A 20,050-nucleotide genomic window follows, 5' to 3' on the forward strand; every position below is an offset into this window, starting at 1 on the left:
GTATTTCTGAGTAAGTGATATACTGTCCAAAGAGAACTTTCCCTGACAACACACAGACATACTGTGTAGGCAGATATGGGCTGTCAGTTCCACTGACTTGGAATTACATCATCAGTTTTTTTTTCCTATAGGAATTATTAGAGTATGATAAGCTCTGAAGGGGAATATATCACTCAGAAACGGAAAGAAAAGATGGACAGAGTATATACCATTTTACAATATTTAAAAAAAAGTGGTTAATATTTATTATTCTGTGGTCATGATACAAAACCTCCTCCTAAGCTACAAAAAAACTTGAGGTACTATAGTTCATGCACTCCATGTTGCTCAAGAGAAATAATGTAGGTTTTTACATTTGTGAAAAATGTCTGGTAATACACGGAAAAACAGTCTTCCCTGTTCCCTGAACCTGTATTTTTAGCAGTATTTTTATTTTTTATTTTGTTTTCCAATTTCTTTTTTTTCAGTGTCACCTTTCTCTTGCCTACGAAGATGGCACAAGATACTTTCCACAGGAGGAGGGGGAAGAGGGCAGTTATGAGTGTCATCTCACTTTTTCAGTGTTACAAGTGAGCTAGCAAGCAGGTAGGGTTATTCTAATTGCTTGAATAAACACCAAATGATTCAAATAATTGAATATTTAAGGTTTTAACAGTTGGCTTTCTTGGAATTTATCTCAGAAAAGAAAAGCAAACCAATAAGCTTGGTTTTACAAAACTTGTATCCTAATAGTCAGGCTTTCTGATATTTGACACAGTAAAAGGGACAATTAGAGCTTTTTCTATAGCTGAAGTATTCAAAATTTCTCTTTTCTCACTGTTTTAATTTTTCTGGTTCTTTCATAGTTAATAGGAGCTGAATTATACTGAAGGCTTACAGGTGCATCTACATTAATATTTTAGTTTGACTGGGAAATCTCCTAGAAGTTGCCATTTATTGTGTTTTGGTTCAAACCCTGGAGCAATCTGAGAGTGGAAGAATTGTATTCCTTCTGGCTGAAATTAAATGGGAAGATGGGCTTCAATGTGAGTGTTACACCTTTGTTGACTTTCTTCCGTAGGAGAAGATCAGGTTTGAGACCATCTAAAGAACCTGGACAAGTCCATGGGACTTGATGAGGTGCATCGACGGGTCCTGAGGGAACTGGCAGATGAAGTTGCTAAGCCACTATCCATCATATTTCAGAAGTCGTGGCAATCTGGTGAAGTTCCCAATGACTGGAAAAGGGGAAACATAGCCTACATTTTTAAAAAGGGAAAAAAAGACAACCCAGGGAACTACAGGCCAGTCAGTCTCACCTCTGTGCCCGGCAAGATCACGGAGCAGATCCTCCTGACGACTATGCTAAGGCACATAGAAAATAAGGAGGTGATTGGTGACAGCCAACATGGCTTCACTAAGGGCAAATCCTGCCTGACTAATTTGGTGACCTTCTATGATGAAGTTACAGCATTGATGGACAGGGGAAGAGCAACTGACATCATCTACCTGGACTTATCCAAAGCATCTGATACTGTCCCACACGACATCCTTGTCTCTAAACTGGAAAGACATGGTTTTGATGGATGGACCACTCGGTGGATAAGGAATTGGCTGGATGGTCGCGCTCAAAGAGTTGTGGTCAACGGTTCAATGTCCAAGTGGAGGCCAGTGACGAGTGGTGTTCCTCAGGGGTCAGTGCTGGGGCCAGTGCTATTTAACATCTTCATTGGTGACATGGACAGTGGGATCGAGTGCACCCTCAGCAAGTTTGGAGAAGAGAAGGCTCCGGGGTGATCTTATTGCAGCCTTCCAGTACTTAAAGGGGGCCTACAGGAAAGCTGGAGAGGGACTTTTTACAACGGCATGTAGTGATAGGATAAGGGGCTATGGATTTAAATTGAAAAGAGGGCAGATTTAGATTAGATATAAGGAAGAAATTTTTCACTCAAAGGGTGGTGTGGCACTGGAACGGGTTGCCCAAAGAAGTTGTAGATGCCCCATCCCTGGAAGTGTTCAAGGCCAGGTTGCATGAGGCTTTGGGCAACCTGGTGTAGTGGAGGGTTTCCCTGCCTATGGCAGGGAGGTTGGAACTAAATGATCTTTGATGTCCCTTCCAACCCGAACCATTCTATGATTCTATGATTCTGTGACATACTTCTCTACAGCCACTTAAAGCCTGACTGATACCAGGAAGCACAGCTCTTATTATCAAAGCGACAAGCTATCCAATACATTAAAAAAGAGTCTGCAGATAGCATTACGAATTACTGACCATCACAAGTATGACACAAACTCCTAGGTAAGACTATGTAGAAGTTTTACTTTTTTGATTACACGAGATGTGTGTTGCCTTTATCGTTGGCAATATGGATTCAGGGGAAGGAGGATTATAGAGAATTCTGCCATTCCTACGAAATATGTCTGGAGACAGCAATTCTTAAATATTCTCTTGAAAAAAATATCCTTAGGAGATGAGTAATATTATTCTTTGTGAACTGTACAAGATCAATCCAGATTTCTTAACAGGGTACTTCAGCATGACTTAATAAATATTAAGAAATAAGATACATAAATTATGCCACTACCAAGTAAGTCTTCAATACTTTCATTCTTGTAAATGTACAAACAGTAAATAGCCACTAATGAGCTCCAGAAAACATCAACAAAAGTGGGAATAAGACTTTTCTTTCAAACAATTTAACAGAGGGCTTCTCTTGATGTAAGAGAAATATCCATAACTTGAAAAAAAAAAAAGCCATGATCTAAAAGAAAATTATTCTATGTCTCAGGAACTAAGAATCTTAATTTTATGAACAGTGCTACTGAAATGCAGAAAATTGGCATCAGCTGATGTCACAATCGGCTAGGTACAACTCGCACAAATGAAAGCTCATAAACAATGGATCCAGTTTGCAGCCTTCTGAATTTTTAAATTATAGGAAAGAAAAGGTGCAATGCTGTCACAGAGACAGTGTGGAACTGCTTTCAATAATATCTTGTGGGTACAAAAATTATACATGAGTTCAATGGAGAACGGATAAATCCATAGAACATAAGTCTCCTAAGGTTACATAATACATAGGAAACATCCAGGAGGACCTCGGGCTTAGAAGGACCTTGGGCTGCAAATAGTTGAAGGCTGTAACAACATTCAGAAGACGTGTCACTATGCATTTTTTTTTGTAATTATGCATTTCCCAAAGGCATTCATATTTGGTCATTGTCAAATATGATACATGGTAGATAAAACTTTACTCTGGCTCAGGCCCTTTCTAATGCTTTTTATTTTATGTCCTTCTGCTTTTGTTAAACTTACAAGAATTTATTCATTTGGGTCTCCGACAGTTCTGACATGTTTTCAGAGTATAGCTTTGTATCTTCCCCAGACGAGGCCATCTGCCCCTATCTTCTTCATCTGAATGAGTTCAAACTCTCTGTGAATCCTGTACATAACTCTAAGAAAATGATGAGTCTCTCACTATATAAGAATTAGAAATGGAAAAATAAAATCCTTTCAATTTATACAACTTTACAATTAGAGCTACATTACAATTAGAAATACGAAATGAACGCTTACATACAGAACTTGTAGGACCAAGTACAAAATTAGGTATAACGTAGCATTTCTATAGATTTTCAAAATACTCATGACAGTTTCAATTTATATTACTTGTTATATCCTGAATTTGTTCAATTATTTATTTCTAGCAAAGCATAGAAGTGCTCCTGAGAGCATGGAATTTTTTTTTCCCAAACTTGTCAGTATCTTTTTGAATTCTTATCTATTTACAAACTATCAAACTAGCTACTGTAGAAGTTATTCAACAACACAGGAAAAACCAGAAGTAAATATTTTATCTTGGTTTATAGTAAGATCTATCCAGTCATTCTGAAACCACTCATGAAAATGTCTCAAATTTATTGACTAATTCCTGCTGAAAAAAAGGGGTTTGAGGCTAGAATCAAAATTCTGGAACTCATGGTGTCCTCTCCATTTAAAAGAAAATGATAGCAAATATTCCAGAATGAGGGAGATTTGGGTTCAATTTTCTCCTTTCATTAAATGGCATCAAAATTCCATTTTCCACAAGAATATTACCACCTGCAATGTACTCTGATATGTTTCTTTTCTACATTGTTCAACTAGAGCTGGTTATAAAATACCTAGTTAATTAGCTAATGAGTAAGACTGACTCTACCTTAGTTGTTGGATATTTACCAAAGGTACAGAAGGCTTGTTTTGCCACGCATATAGACCATTGCCTTACACAGTGTGGAACAACATTAAAAGAGACGTTTATTAGAGCAAATGATAGTAACATTACCATTGGACAGCAAGGAAGAGCAAACAGAAAAAGATACAGTTGAGTTACATGCACAGAGAGTAAGAAAGAGAAATAAAAATTGACCTTTATTTCAGAATGGTCTGAGAAGAAAAGAAAACAGATAAAATTCTTTGTTACTATTTGGTATGTAATACAGAGAGGTTTTTGGGTTTTTTTTAACTGGAGGTCACTAAGTATGCTCAGAGGACTAAAAGTTCTTTTAAAAAAGCAGGCATGTTTTTGCCATTTCCTTCAGTTCTAATCATCTCACATAGGGCTCAGAAATATAGCTGGTGAGCAGAAAGCTTTCTAAAAGATATAAACATTCTAGTAAGGAGAAGAAGCAGAAAAGTGATTAAATATGATAATAAGAGAATAAAAATAGAACGAAATGTAAGATAGAATATTCTAAATAATGCTACAATCAGTTTAAATGCATCCACAGAGTGAAAGAAAACTGTGCTACAAGCAACACTGTGAAGAACTGAAGACTGAAACATCCTAGTGCTCTTTTCTCATAGCCCTCGTTCTTCTGACTGATGAAGTTTTCATGAGCATCGCTCCAGAGCTTAGTCAATCTTACTACAAAAAGTCCAAAGGAAAGATTAGGGAACAACACAAGGTGTGCTGACAACCTAAGCCAATTCATCTCTGCAAAAGGTCCCACTATGAGTTAAGGAGTTATTTTGCTTCCAGCTTAGTCAAAAAAACAAAACAGATGCAAAGCAAAGAGATGACAATTATATAAACACGAGTATTGTCTATAATTACTGTGCTTCTAGAAATGGCTAAGAATTGTAAATGAAACATAACAGAAAATATTTTTTCTTTTGACCTTACATGTCAGGATAATTATTGTAACTGCAAAAATGCACAACAGATATAAATAATTAAAAATGTAAATTATATTGTTTCTAAAAATTGCATTTATAACCTGTTCCTCCAAAGAAGCTTTTTAAAAATTCTTTATAGGATTACTGCTGTAATATCTGATGTTCCTTCAGGAAAACATTTTATGGTATGAGGAACCACTGTTAAGTATCTGTTTTGTCATCTCACAAAGAAGAGGATGTGTGCAACTAAATGAAGTGCAATAGATTTTAATAGTGCAAATAGACATGTACACAAACATGCCTAGATTACTTTATGTTTATTTTAGGGGGGAAAAAAGAGTCAAAGAAATATCTAATACCTGAAGCTGATTGTAGTGTAACGCATAGTGTTCCTAAGGATCCTGAGGGAAATCTTCCCCAGTTTTAGGACAGTCTCTAAGAAATTCTCATCTCCAGCATAATCACAGCATTGCTCTATTTCCAGCTTGCCAGATTGAGGCCTAAGAATTTAGGCTTTCAAAATTAGTAAATGTATTTTACATATTACATGGGATGGGGTTTTTTTTGCTCCTGTACTGTCAACAATCGTTAATTGGCTTTATTCACAGTAAGCAAATAATGTGGGGGAAAAGAGCAAATCCTCTGAAGAATAGCCATTTGAATAAAAGATAGGCATGCACATGGCTCAACACATGCCTATCCACATGTGGTCAGATGGTTCAGAATTTAATTTGAAAAGATATTAGCTGTTCATGTCATTTCTTGTTTTATTAACACATCCAATGCTCTAACTGACAAAAGGGCTTAGAGACTCATCTGCAGTTTTATTCCTTCAATATGCCTGCTTCAAACTGTTTTATTTTCATATTAGTTTACTATTGACTTAGCAATCAGAATGTCCACATAGTTAGAGACAGGTGAGACAGTATATTTGGAGAGCAGGTTCACATTAAGTGGGTTTAGCCCAGATAATTGGTTTAAACACTGCAAAAGCATTACTGAAGAGCTAGGTAACACTGTCACAAAGTTAAAGTTGGAAGAATATAACTCTCTCCAATAAGATTATTTTTAGGTTCAGAATGCATGGGATTTAGGGGCTTGTTGTATCTATCGTTTCATGTAAGTACTAATACAGAAGATCAGTTTCTTGCACAAAAAATAAGTTGTTTTTGAATGGAACTGTAGGACTTAGTTTCACCTACAGCTTTCCTCGCTTGATCTTTCTGCTATCAGATTTTTAGATATTCAGCAGTGCATGTTGACATATTGTTAACAGTGAGATATAATTACAGAGAGCTTCATGAAGTATGTTGTTTTGAAACTGGAAGGTGTGAAGACAATAATACTTAAGAAATAGAAGTTTTATAATATTAATTAACCCCACGCTACAGTCTGTCCCTGTGGGACAGACTCTATCTTTGCCTTGGATAACTGCAAAGGCTACAATTAGAAGCAGCAAAAAGAAGGGCAACATAAGGAGACCTTAACAGGCTACATCTGCTGGACAACTTAATTAGAACAAAAAAGAAATTGAGACAGTACCAAGTATGATCTCCAGTAGCAGTTCCTGGAATAGCTCTACTACATCTTACTAATTGCACTCAGTTGAACTTAGCTATAAACCAGATAATCTTCACAGATGAAAAGGCTCAAATTAATCTGGGTTGAAGAATGCTTTGGCAGATTTTTTTGTATTGTAATCAAGAAGATGATGAAGAAAATTAAAAAACAGAGAAATGAGGGATTGAATTTGACCTTCTCAGGCATTTCATCTGGAAGAGAGTTGTCGATCAATGATAGGTCAGTATAGGCTCATATTAACACTTTTTTGAGATGTTCTCTCACAGGAGGTGTAGGTGTTCATATACAGGGGATGGGAACATTTTATTTACCAGCATGCGTTGATTATGCTTATTTCTTTACATGCCAACATTTTACCTTTTCTCTGCCACTGGAAAACCATGTATTCTTTTGATAATTAGTAAGGTATTGCTAACAGACAATGTACTGTGCACTTGTAACTTTCCTAAAAATACACTCTAGCAATAAAAGGTATTTTCTATTTTCTTTGCATTCTTTTCATTTTGTATTTCACTTCTAGTGATTCCAAAACTTTTTATAATTGAAGAAACAAGCCTTGAAGAGTCTCCATAGACACCACAGTTTGATATTTTCATATCAGATCTTAATAAATTAGATATTTGAAAAAGAAAGGAAGGTTGACAAATATTTGACCTACTTCAAACAGCAGCTTTGCTGGTGTCACATAAAGGAACATTCCTGCAGCAGAATAAATTTTGACTGTATCTAAGAATGCAACATGGCCAGAAATTTTAGACCAGACCTCTGAACCAAGTTTCTAATACTTTCTAATAGCAACAGTAATATGCTGAATATCTTGATTCTCTCAAAAGAGAAAGATAAAACTGCAAGCTTATCTTTAAGTGTACGGCTGCTTTTGCTTTAGAAAAATCAGGCTTGTGAGACAAAATAATTTGATCAGATATTTACTTTAAAGAAAGATCTGAAAACACTTCTAGAAGAAACCTAAGGTGTGACTCAAATGTTACTTTTTCGTTGTAGAAGAGAAAAAAATATAGTCTACACATTAAAGGCTAAATTCTTGAATTGTACATTCTGGATTGTTCTAAGGAGTAACGTAACCTTCTTGGAGGAATGAAATAATGTTACTCACAGTCAGAAAATAAGACATGTAAAAAGGGTAAGAGTTACATTAAGGTCCTACAGTAGAGACAGACTCAGTAAATACCTTTAGGCACCACAACAAGATGAGGGAAAAACTGTATGCTCTTTCACAACTAACAGTATATAGAATTTATTGAAAATTTTAACATTTCATGGACTGAAAATAAAGATTGCAATGAAATTATCTACAGACAACTGCTGACATTTTTGCTGCATACATGCATCTGAGTACAGATCTATTTTCTGATCTGAAACAGAACAAGAATATCTGCAGAACTGTATTTTTAATTTCACAGCCCAATTACACTCAGTACGAGAAGACATAATGAAGTTAATGTGGATTAGAGAAAGATCCATTATTCTGACTGATCAAGTAGAAACGAAAAATAAAATAATCCAGCATGACAATTTCAGCTGCAAGTGTTGATTGTGCCAAGCTGATGTTACCAAGATGGCCACGATTTTGCTGCCTTTAATCTCTAAGATTTACAGTTTCAAAAGAACTTCAAGGCTGTATATAACAAGGCATAGAGCTATATTAGAGAGGTATCTCCCTGAAAGCCCAGACTGCCCTCTTCTGGAGTCAGTGGTCTTGCACATCTAGTGGTCTTCATGGTCAAAGTTATACGAGGAACATCTCACAAATGAAACCCTCATGCGATTATCAGTCTTTAATTTTTCATTTGTGTTGTTATACAAAAAACCTACTAAACATATATTCAGATGACCAAGAAAATGACTATCATCTTGCCACGACAGAGTTACATACAATAATTACTTCCTTGTGCAATAGAGTGGACTCTTAATACAGAAAGTTTAATGGTAGTAGCTGACATTATTTGGATCCACTGACCTCCAACTTGAGGTGAAACGTAATGTTATAAAAGCATGATCATTCACTCTGAATTTGAGAACACTTCTATGAATCAACGTTCTTGCTGGAAATAAAGCTGTGAAAATAGGCCACTCCAAAGCTGCATTCACAGTCTGCCCTATGTATACTGGAGCGAAAGAAGAGTTTCAATCAATTTGTTACAGGTTCTTCCACCAGTTAAAGTTCAAAACAAACAACAGAATCTTTATCCTTACGTTTTATTTTCAGGCAAACTAATATTAAGGGATCTTCTGCGATCCATGAAGGCAACACACATGGTTTTGTTTACACTACAAGGCCATCTGATCCCAAAGCTAAAGCACATACTTACCATTATATGTGGACTGCTCTCCAGCTAATTAATCTGAAAATGTTGTCATATGCTGTCAGTCGGATAATATAGTGCTGTGGTAGAGTTCAGTGGTTTTCTACTTGATAGAAACACACTTCTTGAATATCAGGATCCCTGTTTCAAATCAGGGGATGTAGGGAATTAGCAAACACCACGAGTAAAACTGCTATCTCCAAATATAGAAAGGAATTTTCTCTAATCCACCAAAAATTACAAGAGATTGATTCTTCTTCGGTAGCAGACTATTGAGGTAGAGGTAAAAGGATGAAGATTTTAGAATTCGAATAATTATTTTGTTGTATTCGTCTCTCGCTCTAATCTGAATGATAATGAATCATTGCAAGTTTCCTGAAGAAAACATAAAAAAGTACTGAAATTGAGTAGGGAAATACTAATGCCTTATTTAGATGTCAGTTCCTGATTTAGAAATGCTGTAAAAGTATTTCTATTGTTTCAAAGAAAGCAACAGAAAACTGCATAGCTGCAGTTACTATGAAAATGGGTTCCTTCAGTATATTTTTTTTTTCTGGTCAGCCAGAAGACTCTTGACCTCAATAAGCATGAAAAAATAATTTGTTGCTTTTTGCTGATGATGCTTTTTAAAAAACGAGACACATAAATGCCCAAGAATATAATATAGAAGGAAACACTCAAATGTGCACAAATCCTCAATTATTACTGAACTAAACATTCTTTTAAGGTGCAGATTGCCAATGAATTTTGAGAACAAGTTGGTAATTCAGAGGATTATAACCAAGACATATGATGAATTGTAATTGTTGTCACTGTAGATCTGGAAAAGAAACAAGGAACCTTTCAGTGAAACAACAGCTAGCTAAAGCAGAAAAAAAAAAGCTGTAGCAGAACACTGCTTCTGCTACTCCTTGCTGATCATTATTATTCAAAGTTCAGCTTTTAACAATCTGGGTAAGAGACAAACCTCAGAGACTTTTCCAAGAGAGACAATTTTGATCTGTTCTTTCTGGATTTTGATATTACCTTTACATATTAGTACTCCTTGTCTTTTTCAGAATTACAGTGCATCATCTACAATTAAGGAGTCAAAAGGACTAAGACTAGACTTGCAGACTAAGATTGTATCTAATCTGTGATCCTATATATTACTGAAGTAATTCTAGGATAGAAAACATCTGAGATGGGGAGAGGGAATTTTACTATAATTATTTCATTTACTGATGGTAAATTAATGATTTACTTATGGTAAACTGTACTCTTGAAAACTTGTAGAAGATGCCCTGAACTTCAGAACCAGTCATTTTGCCTCTGTTATTTTTTCCTAGCTTTCTAGGCAGAGACAAGAGGAAATTCAGCTTCCACTCGATCCATGAATCGAATTGTTCACAAATTAGAAATGTACAGTTCTAATAAGCATGACATTATAGTTCCAATTTCAGACCAAATGAAATGCAGTGATTAAAAGTTACTGAGTGCAGTCCATTGTAAAATTAACCAAAGAAGATAAAAGTAAAGCAAACTCAGATATTATGAAGAATTTAACCAGAACTGTGCAACAGCAGAAATCTGTAGTTCATTATCTAACTCAAATGAATGTTCTTTCTGTTTTCTCATTTTTGCTTTTAAACATCAAGAGATATTTAGTATCATTCAACAAGCCAGAATAAAATTGTGATCACTGTAAATACAGGAGAAAAAACAATTACAACAAAAAACCCCACCCAAAAACCTAAAGAATCAAATGACCTCAGACCCAGGAATAAAACATACCATTGAAATCCATTATTTTCAGTTAGAATTCAAAAGATTTGATATATGCATGAATATAAGCACATTCTTTTAGCTTCAAAGATAATGACACAGTCAATCCAAGAAAAACAATATGAATAATTTCTGATCATTTTTAACTCTTTCTTCATCTTACCATACAGATTTTCTCACTCTGAACTTATTTCACAACAGTTCTTTAACAATATAGTTTTCCTTTCATCTAACTATGAGATTAATTATTTTTTTATAATTTAAAAGCAACAGTTTTCAGAATTTTCAAACCCTAACAACCTGAAATGGACAGGATTCATGTCATTTGAAGACAATGCTACAGAAGCTAACAACTGATAAGCTTGTACTGATTTTCAACATTTGTATTATTTTTCATTTTTCATAAAGTACAGTATGCCTATAAAAGAAGTAATTCCATCTGCAGATCAGATAAACTAGCTGTCAAAGACACTTGTTTCAATACATCAGCTCTCTGAAATACTGTATTCTTCTGCTGCAAGTTTAGCCTAAATAACGCAACTCGCATATGAAATTTGAAGGGACAGAAGTAGATAAATGCAGTTTACTGACACTTTCTTGCTCATGAAGATTTGATATGTGAAGAAGAAAGTATTTTAATCCTTTTTAAAGCATTTTCATTATTTAAACCTCTATACACAGATAAAACCTTCAGGGTTATTATCACACTATCGCTTTATTCAATTCTTATCATCAGAGCAAATATATGAAAGTTTTGCTTTAATGAATCCTATTACTACTGCAGAAACAATGTCAGGTTACTCAGAAATCTTCCTCATCTTTACTCATGGTTGCATAACAATTTCTAATTATATTTTTCCAACTTAAAATTCATATTAGAGTAAGCTGACCACACAATGATGAAAGTAGATGTGTACCTGAATCATCGTCATTTCAAACACAACAATTTCTAAATTCTAGGCATTTCTGTGAAACAAAGTTCAGTTTATTCAAAATATAACATGCAGGAAAAAGTATATTTAATAATATTGGTCATGACATATAAGAACTGTTGAGCAGCAGAAAAAAAATCAGGAATAATTTTGTGTATTTATGATAAGTGTATTTCACTACCAAAGACAACAGCAATTCCAGCTTAAACCCACAGACCTATAGTTTTATAAAGATTTGTTGATAGGGAAAGTAAGGGTTTTTTTTCTATACCTGGATGTTCTCTCTCTTCAACACCGTATTCCAAAGATCCAAAGGAATAATTAGCTGGACTGATTGCAGGAGTAGAAATAAAATTTGTACAGCCAATGGATGAGTTGATTTCAAAGTAATTGTGGCTGTGATTCATTCGATGAAATTCCAAAGAAGATACTATTGATGTGCGCTGCTTGGGCTACAAGAAAAATAGAAGTTTGGAGTGAAAAATAAAGACTTTTTGTATAGTTTTTGTTAGTTGACATTTAATAAATTTATCTAGAATTTCTCTCTTTTTACTGTTGTTATTTGGGTCAAAGGTTATACTAGTAAAAATCATTTCATATGACAAGCTGTGGTGATGTAGAGATCATTTCCTTCCAAAATTTGGATTAATCTTTATTAGAAAAAAAAATGCATGTCTTCATTCTAATCAATTTAATTCAAAATAAAATGGAGTTTTACAGCCTTGCATATAATAATTGCAATCATCTTTTGATAAGAAGGGCGCTCTTCACCAGCTGCATTGCTGGGTACATCTTGCAAAACAATTAGACTGCTGATGCCTGTATAATGAAATTTACAAAATAATACCAAGCACTCATCACTCAAAAGCAACCCTCTGCTGTTTATTCAATTTATGAAGGGCTGCCTTAATTATTCAAAGACCGAAATGTCTAAAAGGGAGAAAGTGTCATCTTAAAAAACATACATGAAAATCAAAATTTCTTCATGCGTTTTCACAGAATTGTGAAAAACTTGATGCTAGTTTGTATCAAACATTTACTTTTGAAGTGAACCTCTGCATTGACTCCACTTAATGGCTGTGCTTTGGATTGCAGAGCAGCTTCAGAGCATGAGAAATTGATTCCTTTTGGGTGGGTCTACACCATAAGGTACATTACAGGACTGTACAAAATGTGCTCCAATTCCTTGTGGACTTTTGACCATAGTACCACACTAAAGCCAGCCCAAATTAAGACTGATGAAATCTACATAGTGTGATCATCACATCAGAAACAATTTTTTCACTACACAGATCTGTTCCCATTGCACTGCACTACTTACTAATAGAGATATCACCTTAGTGCTCGAAATCATGGACTATAAGCCACAGAGCACTGACAGTTTGCAACATCATGCTAAATAGTCTGTTGCAGCACTCATCTGGCCTCATACTCAAAATATCCTAACCCCATGATGCTCACTGCTTCAAGACCAATGACCTGAAACATTAAACACCTCCTCCAAAACAGAGGAGGCTGTGCATCCAGGTGTAGAGCTCCCTGTATAATTATTTCACAACAGTGAAAAACATCTCAGGAACTGCTGCCTTAGATAAATAAAGCTGGGAAAAGTAAATAGAGAAAGAGAGTAAAGGGTGCTTTAACTCTTCTTGTTTTAGAATGTCAGGCTTAATGGGTCAAAATATTTGTAAAGGTCAAGAATTTGCTACTTATTAGTGTCAAGGCCAAATTATTGCCCTGGGAGCACTAAGATCTTCCTTAGACCATGAAGCTATTCACCACCCCTTACTTAGAACTACCTGTTAAAATACAATCTATCCCAGTGGAGTAATTTTCAATTTTGTTTGTGGTCTGTTTAATTTTTAGGTCATGAGTCCTGTAATGTTTGTGTTACAAACAGAAAACTAGATTGTTTTCACCAAAAACTCACTCTTTCTATTTGAATGTCAGACAAAAACTTAAATAGACTTAGGTTTGCATAATGTTGATTGTTTTAAAGTTGTGTTGGGCATCATGTGAGTTAATTAGGTCCTGTTAAAACAGAAAACTTCAAAGGGTAAATTTGGGCGTTCATCTGGAACTCATCTACAGTCTATTGAGGGGTTTTATCTTCTTTAATAATTAAGAAAAGCTTCTGCTGTGAAAGGCTGAATCCTAGGGCTTGTAATTTCATGGGAGAGTTCAATGAACAGGGACAGACTCCAACATCAAACAGTCTAGTTAAAAGTCATTGTCTGGGACCTGAGCCAAAATAACTCTGATCAGATCAAAAATATTCATGTGTACAAATTAAACCTGAACCACACACTTTTGCTAGACAACAAATTCATCAATGACCTAATTATTTCTAAACTGAAAAAGATCTCTGGTCATCTAGAAACATTTCTGGCCCTTTCCCAAGCAATGGTGTCTTTGTGGTTTTGCAGGAATTCAGCTTCTGAGTTGAAAAGGTGACACTTCGATTAACATGATGTGCAGGATCTCTGATTATTCCAAAACTGAGACAGTTCCTATCTAAAAAGCCAGCTGGGATGCTCCAGCTAAGTCTTCCTAAGCAGCTTCAAAAACTGCTCTGGCCTTTGTCCAGTCAGGTCTCCAGCCACTGCTTCAAATGTGTGCTCCTTTCTTGGAGTCAGAATAGCAGCATCTGATGCATCATATGGCCTTTTACTAACTTATGGATGATCAGCTGTTTCACTACATATTACTGTCGCATAACTTAAGAAGACCTTGGACCTGTTGAAGTCAGTCCAGAGGAGGGCCACGAAGATGATCCGAGGGCTGGAGCACCTCTCCTGTGAAAACAGGCTGAGAGAGTTGGGGCTGTTCAGCCTGGAGAAGAGAACATGCTGGGGACACCTTGTAGCAGCCTTCCAGTACCTAAAGAGGGCGTACAAGGAAGCTGGAGAGGGACTTTTTACAAGGGCATGTAGTGACAGGACAAAGGGTAATGGCTTTAAACTGAAAGAAGATCAGATTTCTTCCTTTAGATTAGATCTAAGGAAGAAATTCTTCACCGTGAGATTGGTGAGGTGCTGGAACAGGTTTGCCCAGAGAAGTTGTAGATGCCCCATCCCTGGAAGTGTTCAAGGCCAGGTTGCATGAGGCTTTGAGCAACCTGATCTAGGGGAAGGTGTCCCTGCCCATGGCAGCGGGGTTGGAACTAGATGATCTTTGAGGTCCCATCCAACCTAAACCATTCTGTGATTACAAGCTACTGTAACATCTTTTAAAAGTTTCACAAAAACATCTGCAAGGTCTTTGGGGAAGGGGAAGCAGACAGAGGGGGGAGAAGCAAACAAAAATACTCACCCCAAATTGTTCTGAAGTTTTTTTAAAGATCAGTTTACTTTACAAATGCTCACAGATTCTGAAAATGTGTCCATCCATAAACAGCTATGATTTGCTTTGGAGACATGAGCTAATTATATAAAGTCAGTCTAGAGTGATTTTCAAAGGTGATTATGGGAGCTAGAAGCATGTTTTCTGATTGTTCACGCTAACATGCAACCATCTGCCGACCTGTGTGCTATAAGATACCTCCTATATTATTTTGGGCTTTGTCATTACTATTATTAATTATGACAAACATATCTCAGTTTAATATGTCTTTCCAATCTAAGGATTCTGTACAGAACCTCATGTAGCCTCTAGCGCTCTACAGCATAACACTTCTGCTATATGGTTTGAAGTTAACAAGGTCCATCTGTCAACATGTGCCAATAATTCTTCTACATAATTACACAGGAATCCAGCATCTAAGCTTTTGTAGCTAACTAGAGGAGCCTTTTGCACCTTTTCTGAGTCTTGTAAAATGTTATGTTGTTAAAGTATGCTAACTGTTCATTAATATATGCGGAGAGAAATGCAGTAAACCAGTTTGGTTTTACTGCATTTTACTGTTTGTTTTGCATCTCTCTGTGTCTCTCTAAAGTACAGTTTGCACAAAAACTGTAGAAAAAAATTGGGGTTTTCTACAGCTAAGATTAAATTCAGTTCCAGATTTAGATAACTAAATTTATAGCATAGCTGTTTACATCTACGCTAGGTATCGAAGCTCCCATTACGTTCAACTGAGATTTAGTCAATACAATCAAAAGAGCCCAGAGAACAATTCACCTCACCCAGTCACCTCAGTATTAGTTTACTTGCCTTAACACAGATATCTACCACCATTGGAGATTCCCAGGGGCATCCTACCTGGCCTCCAGCTGCCATGCAGAAAAGTTCAGGTCTCCCCGATGTATGCCCTATATCTGACAGCCTCCATGTGCATGTCAAAGACACCTTTATGGCACCTCAAATGACATTAGATGCCTAGTTTTAGGCAACTGAATTGAATCCTACATCTCTCCTGAGCATGATGGGAGATTAGATATTCAAATCAGACAGAGATTCTTATATACAGAGATGAAAGCATGGGTGTTTTAGTCCCAGATTGAATCCCACTTCTAGCTCACATGTAGACACTCTGGATGCCTTACTTTATTTCTTAGAATCTGGAGCCAAATTACAGCCTTACTGGTAGAATATGTAGCCAACAATTAACAAGTCACTTACTGGAGTCTTCTACCTCAGTTACCTGAATTGCATCTGTATTGGGTCTGGCTGAGATGGAGTTAATTTTCCTGACATAGTGATGTGCTTTGTATCGGTAGCTAGAAAGGTGTTGATAACACACCAGTGTTTTGGGCTGAGCAGTGTGTCGCGGATGAAATATATTTTAACACAGTTATGATTTAGCAACAATTCAAGATATATTAATGGTATGAGGTAAATCAAAGGTTGAATTTTAGCAGCACTTAAGGATTAACCAATTTAAAGATTAACAAAATGATTCAGTAGGACATGTTATAATTAAAACAGTGACTTAATTACAGATTTGAAAATGACAAGAGTCACACTAACTTACTACAAGGTATCCTAAATCAAAATATATATATAAGTATATATGTATAAAACATAAAGTTCACAGACAGATAAAAATATTTGAATCTGGTGAAATAGACACCCACACTCGTGACACAGTGCTCACACAGCATCAAGGCTGTCTCTCCAACATTCTTCCCTCACTAGTAGGCTGGGGATGTGCAAGATCTTGGGAGAGGACATAGCCAGGACAGCTGACTCAAACTGACCAACGGGATATTCCATACCATATGACATCTGCTCAGCAATAAAAGCTAAGAGAAAAGAGGAGAAGGGGGCATTCGTTATTATGACATTTGTCTTCCAGAGCAAGCACTATGGGTCCTGAAGCTCTACTTCCCAGGAAGTGCCTGGACATCGCCTCCTGATGGGAAGTAGCAAATAAATCTCTTGTTTTCCTTTGCTTCCATACATGGCCTTTGCTTTTGCTTTTTGAATCTGTCTTTATTTTGACCCACAAGGTTTTTTTCTATCTTATTTTCTTCCCATCTGCCCTGCTGAGGAGGGGAGTGATAAAGCAGCTTGGTGGGCATCTGGCATCCAACCAAGGTCAACCCACCACAGCATCTTTTAAAACTGCTCCTTAAGATGTCTCAAGATAAGTCCTGAAATAATTCTAAGATGGCTGTTTACTCTATGCAATACCATAATACCCAGCCAATGTAGTTTCTTCGTGACTATTATTTCAATTGTCATAATACCAACCTAGAAAACTCTACGCTATTCTAAAACAGCATACCAAATCAGGCTAATGAAGAAACTTTATCATCAATGCAAAAGCTAAAATATATCAATAAAAATCTTTAAAGATATTGCAATAACAAGATTTAAATAACTTTTAAATCAGGTCTAATAGGAATATTTTCATGTTAAGTCAGTAGTGAACATGTATCAATGAAAGGTACCACTTTGAACACTGCAAAACATGAACGGCATCAAAATACACATACTGAATTGCCTTTCTATTAAAAAGACAAGTAAAGACTTATTAATGTTCCCATGAATGGAAGTTGCATGCAAATTCTGTAATGCTACTATAACTCGCATGCAAGGGATCATTCAAGTATTTCTCACATATAGCAGAGGGAGTAGGGCAAAATTCCTCTCTTGATTTAACACATCAAAATATTTCTCCAGGCTTGAAGTACTTCGCAATACAAGCTTGTGACTCTGCCTTCTTTTATGTTTGGGATATATGTACCTAGCACCATCACAGTCCTTAAAGAATTAATTCTCACAACACTCCTCTGCACTACGGCAGAGCTATTAGCCCCATTTTACAGATGCTGAATTAGGGTATTGAGCTCTCCCAAGGGACAGATCATGGAGAACCAATAAGCTTGAGGATATTCTACATTTGGCAAATCCTGCCAAATTCTAGCTGCCCTACATAATGTAAAAATGGTTTTCAGTTGCATTATACCATACAGAAAATGTACGATGGAATAGAGAACTGAACACATTCTCAAATTATAGCTAGTACATGAAATACAGACTTACCAAAGAAAGCAAGAGGCTGTAGACTCTTCTCCCAGGCTCATCTCACATCATAACACTATATGAGTGTAGTCATGTGGCTGCATAAATCACTTCATTGGTACCTGCCTAGACGATTTCATGCTTTTCATTCTCTGATCAACTCACTCTCACTTCAGAAATTTTCCTTTCTCCAGCTTCCTTCTTTCTTAAGATTCCATTCTCTTTCTACACACTCATCTTCCCTTTCATCTCTTTCTGTTTTTTTTTCCTGTTGTCATATTCCCTCCAACACTACTCATTTTACTGTAAAACACTCTTCACAATATCCTAGCTGATTACAGTTCTACTTGGCCTTCCAAAACTTGCTTCTCTGCTTTCTCTGTGGTTTTGTCATCAAGGTCTCTCAAATGGATTCACTAATCCATTTTGAGGTCAGTCTCACCTCTGTGCCCAGCAAGATCATGGAGCAAATCCTCCTGGCGACTATGCTAAGGCACATAGAAAATAAGGAGGTGATCAGTGACAGCCAACACGGCTTCACTAAGGGCAAATCCTGCCTGACTAATTTGGTGACCTTCTATGATGAGGTTACAGCATTGATGGATAGGAGAAGAACAACTGACATCGTCTACCTGGACTTATCCAAAGCATTTGATACTGTCCCACACGACGTCCTTGTCTCTAAACTGGAAAGACATGGTTTTGATGGATGGACCACTCGGTGGATAAGGAATTGGCTGGATGGCTGCACTCAAAGAGTTGTGATCAACGGTTTAACGTCCAAGTGGAGGCCAGTGACAAGTGGTGTTCTTCAGGGGTCAGTACTGGGGCCAGTGCTATTTAACATCTTTGTTGGTGACATGGACAGTGGGATCGAGTGCACCCTCAGCAAGTTTGCAGATGACACCAAGTTGTGTGGTGGTGTGGACACGCTGGAGGGAAGGGATGCCATCCAGAAGAACCTTGACAGGCTGAAGAGGTGGGCCTGTGAGAACCTCATGAAGTTCAACAAGGCCAAGTGCAAGGTCCTGCACGTGGGTCGGGGCAACCCCATGCACAAGTACAGGCTGCATGGAGAATGGATTGAGAGCAGCACAGAGGAAAAGGACTTGGGAGTACTGGTGGATGAGAAGCTCAACATGAGCCGGCAATGTGCGCTGGCAGCCCAGAAAACCAACCGCATCCTGGGCTGCATCACAAGAAGCGTAGCCAGCAGGTCAAGGGAAGTGATTCTGCCCCTCTACTCTGCTCTCGTAAGACCCCACCTGGAATACTGTGTTCAGCTCTGAAGTTCCTAACACAAGAAGGACATGGAGCTGCTGAAGCGGGTCCAGAGGAGGCCCACGAAGATGATCAGAGGGCTGGAGCACCTCTCCTATGAAGACAGGCTGTGACAGAGTTGGGGCTGTTCAGCCTGGAGAAGAGAAGGCTCCGGGGTGATCTTCTTGCAGCCTTCCAGTACTTAAAGGGGGCCTACAGGAAAGCTGGAGAGGGACTTTTTACAAGGGCGTGTAGTGATAGGACAAGGGGCAATGGCTTTAAACTGAAAGAGGGGAAATTTAGATTAAATATAAGGAAGAAATTTTTCACTCAGAGGGTGGTGAGGCACTGGCACAGGTTTGCCAGAGAAGTTGTAGGTGCCTCATCCCTGGAAGTGTTCAAGGCCAGGTTGCATGAGGCTTTGGGCAACCTGGTGTAGTGGAGGGTTTCCCTGCCCATGGCAGGGGTGTTGGAACTGGATGATCTTTGAGGTCCCTTCCAACCCTAACCTTTCTATGATTCTACATAATGGTCCTATCTCCCATTGACTTTATCAGTCACTACATTCCTTTAATTGTCCTTTGGTGCATCCAATTTTAACCTCTGTCCTCCCTTTCAAGTACAACTTTCACATCACTTTT

At 37.2% G+C, this 20,050-nt stretch overlaps 1 protein-coding gene across 6 annotated transcripts in view; it reads right to left on the reverse strand.

The window, feature by feature from the left end:
* ANKS1B (ankyrin repeat and sterile alpha motif domain containing 1B) overlaps positions 1-20,050 on the reverse strand; it is a 476,662-nt gene that overhangs the window by 271,025 nt on the left and 185,587 nt on the right. For 4 of the 6 annotated variants that reach the window (XM_086610943.1, XM_086610941.1, XM_086610940.1 and 1 more), the window contains exons 12-13: positions 12,013-12,193; positions 1,476-1,484 (exon numbers count right to left, since the gene is read on the reverse strand). In XM_086610943.1, coding sequence (XP_086467069.1) covers positions 1,476-1,484; positions 12,013-12,193 — 190 coding nt within the window. The remainder of the gene's footprint in view (positions 1-1,475; positions 1,485-12,012; positions 12,194-20,050) is intronic. The other 2 variants (XM_086610938.1, XM_086610942.1) reach the window with 1 other exon arrangement.

Source organism: Tauraco erythrolophus, chromosome 4, assembly GCF_009769465.1.
Source record: "Tauraco erythrolophus isolate bTauEry1 chromosome 4, bTauEry1.pri, whole genome shotgun sequence".
In the NCBI taxonomy this organism is placed as follows: Eukaryota; Metazoa; Chordata; class Aves; order Musophagiformes; family Musophagidae; genus Tauraco; species Tauraco erythrolophus.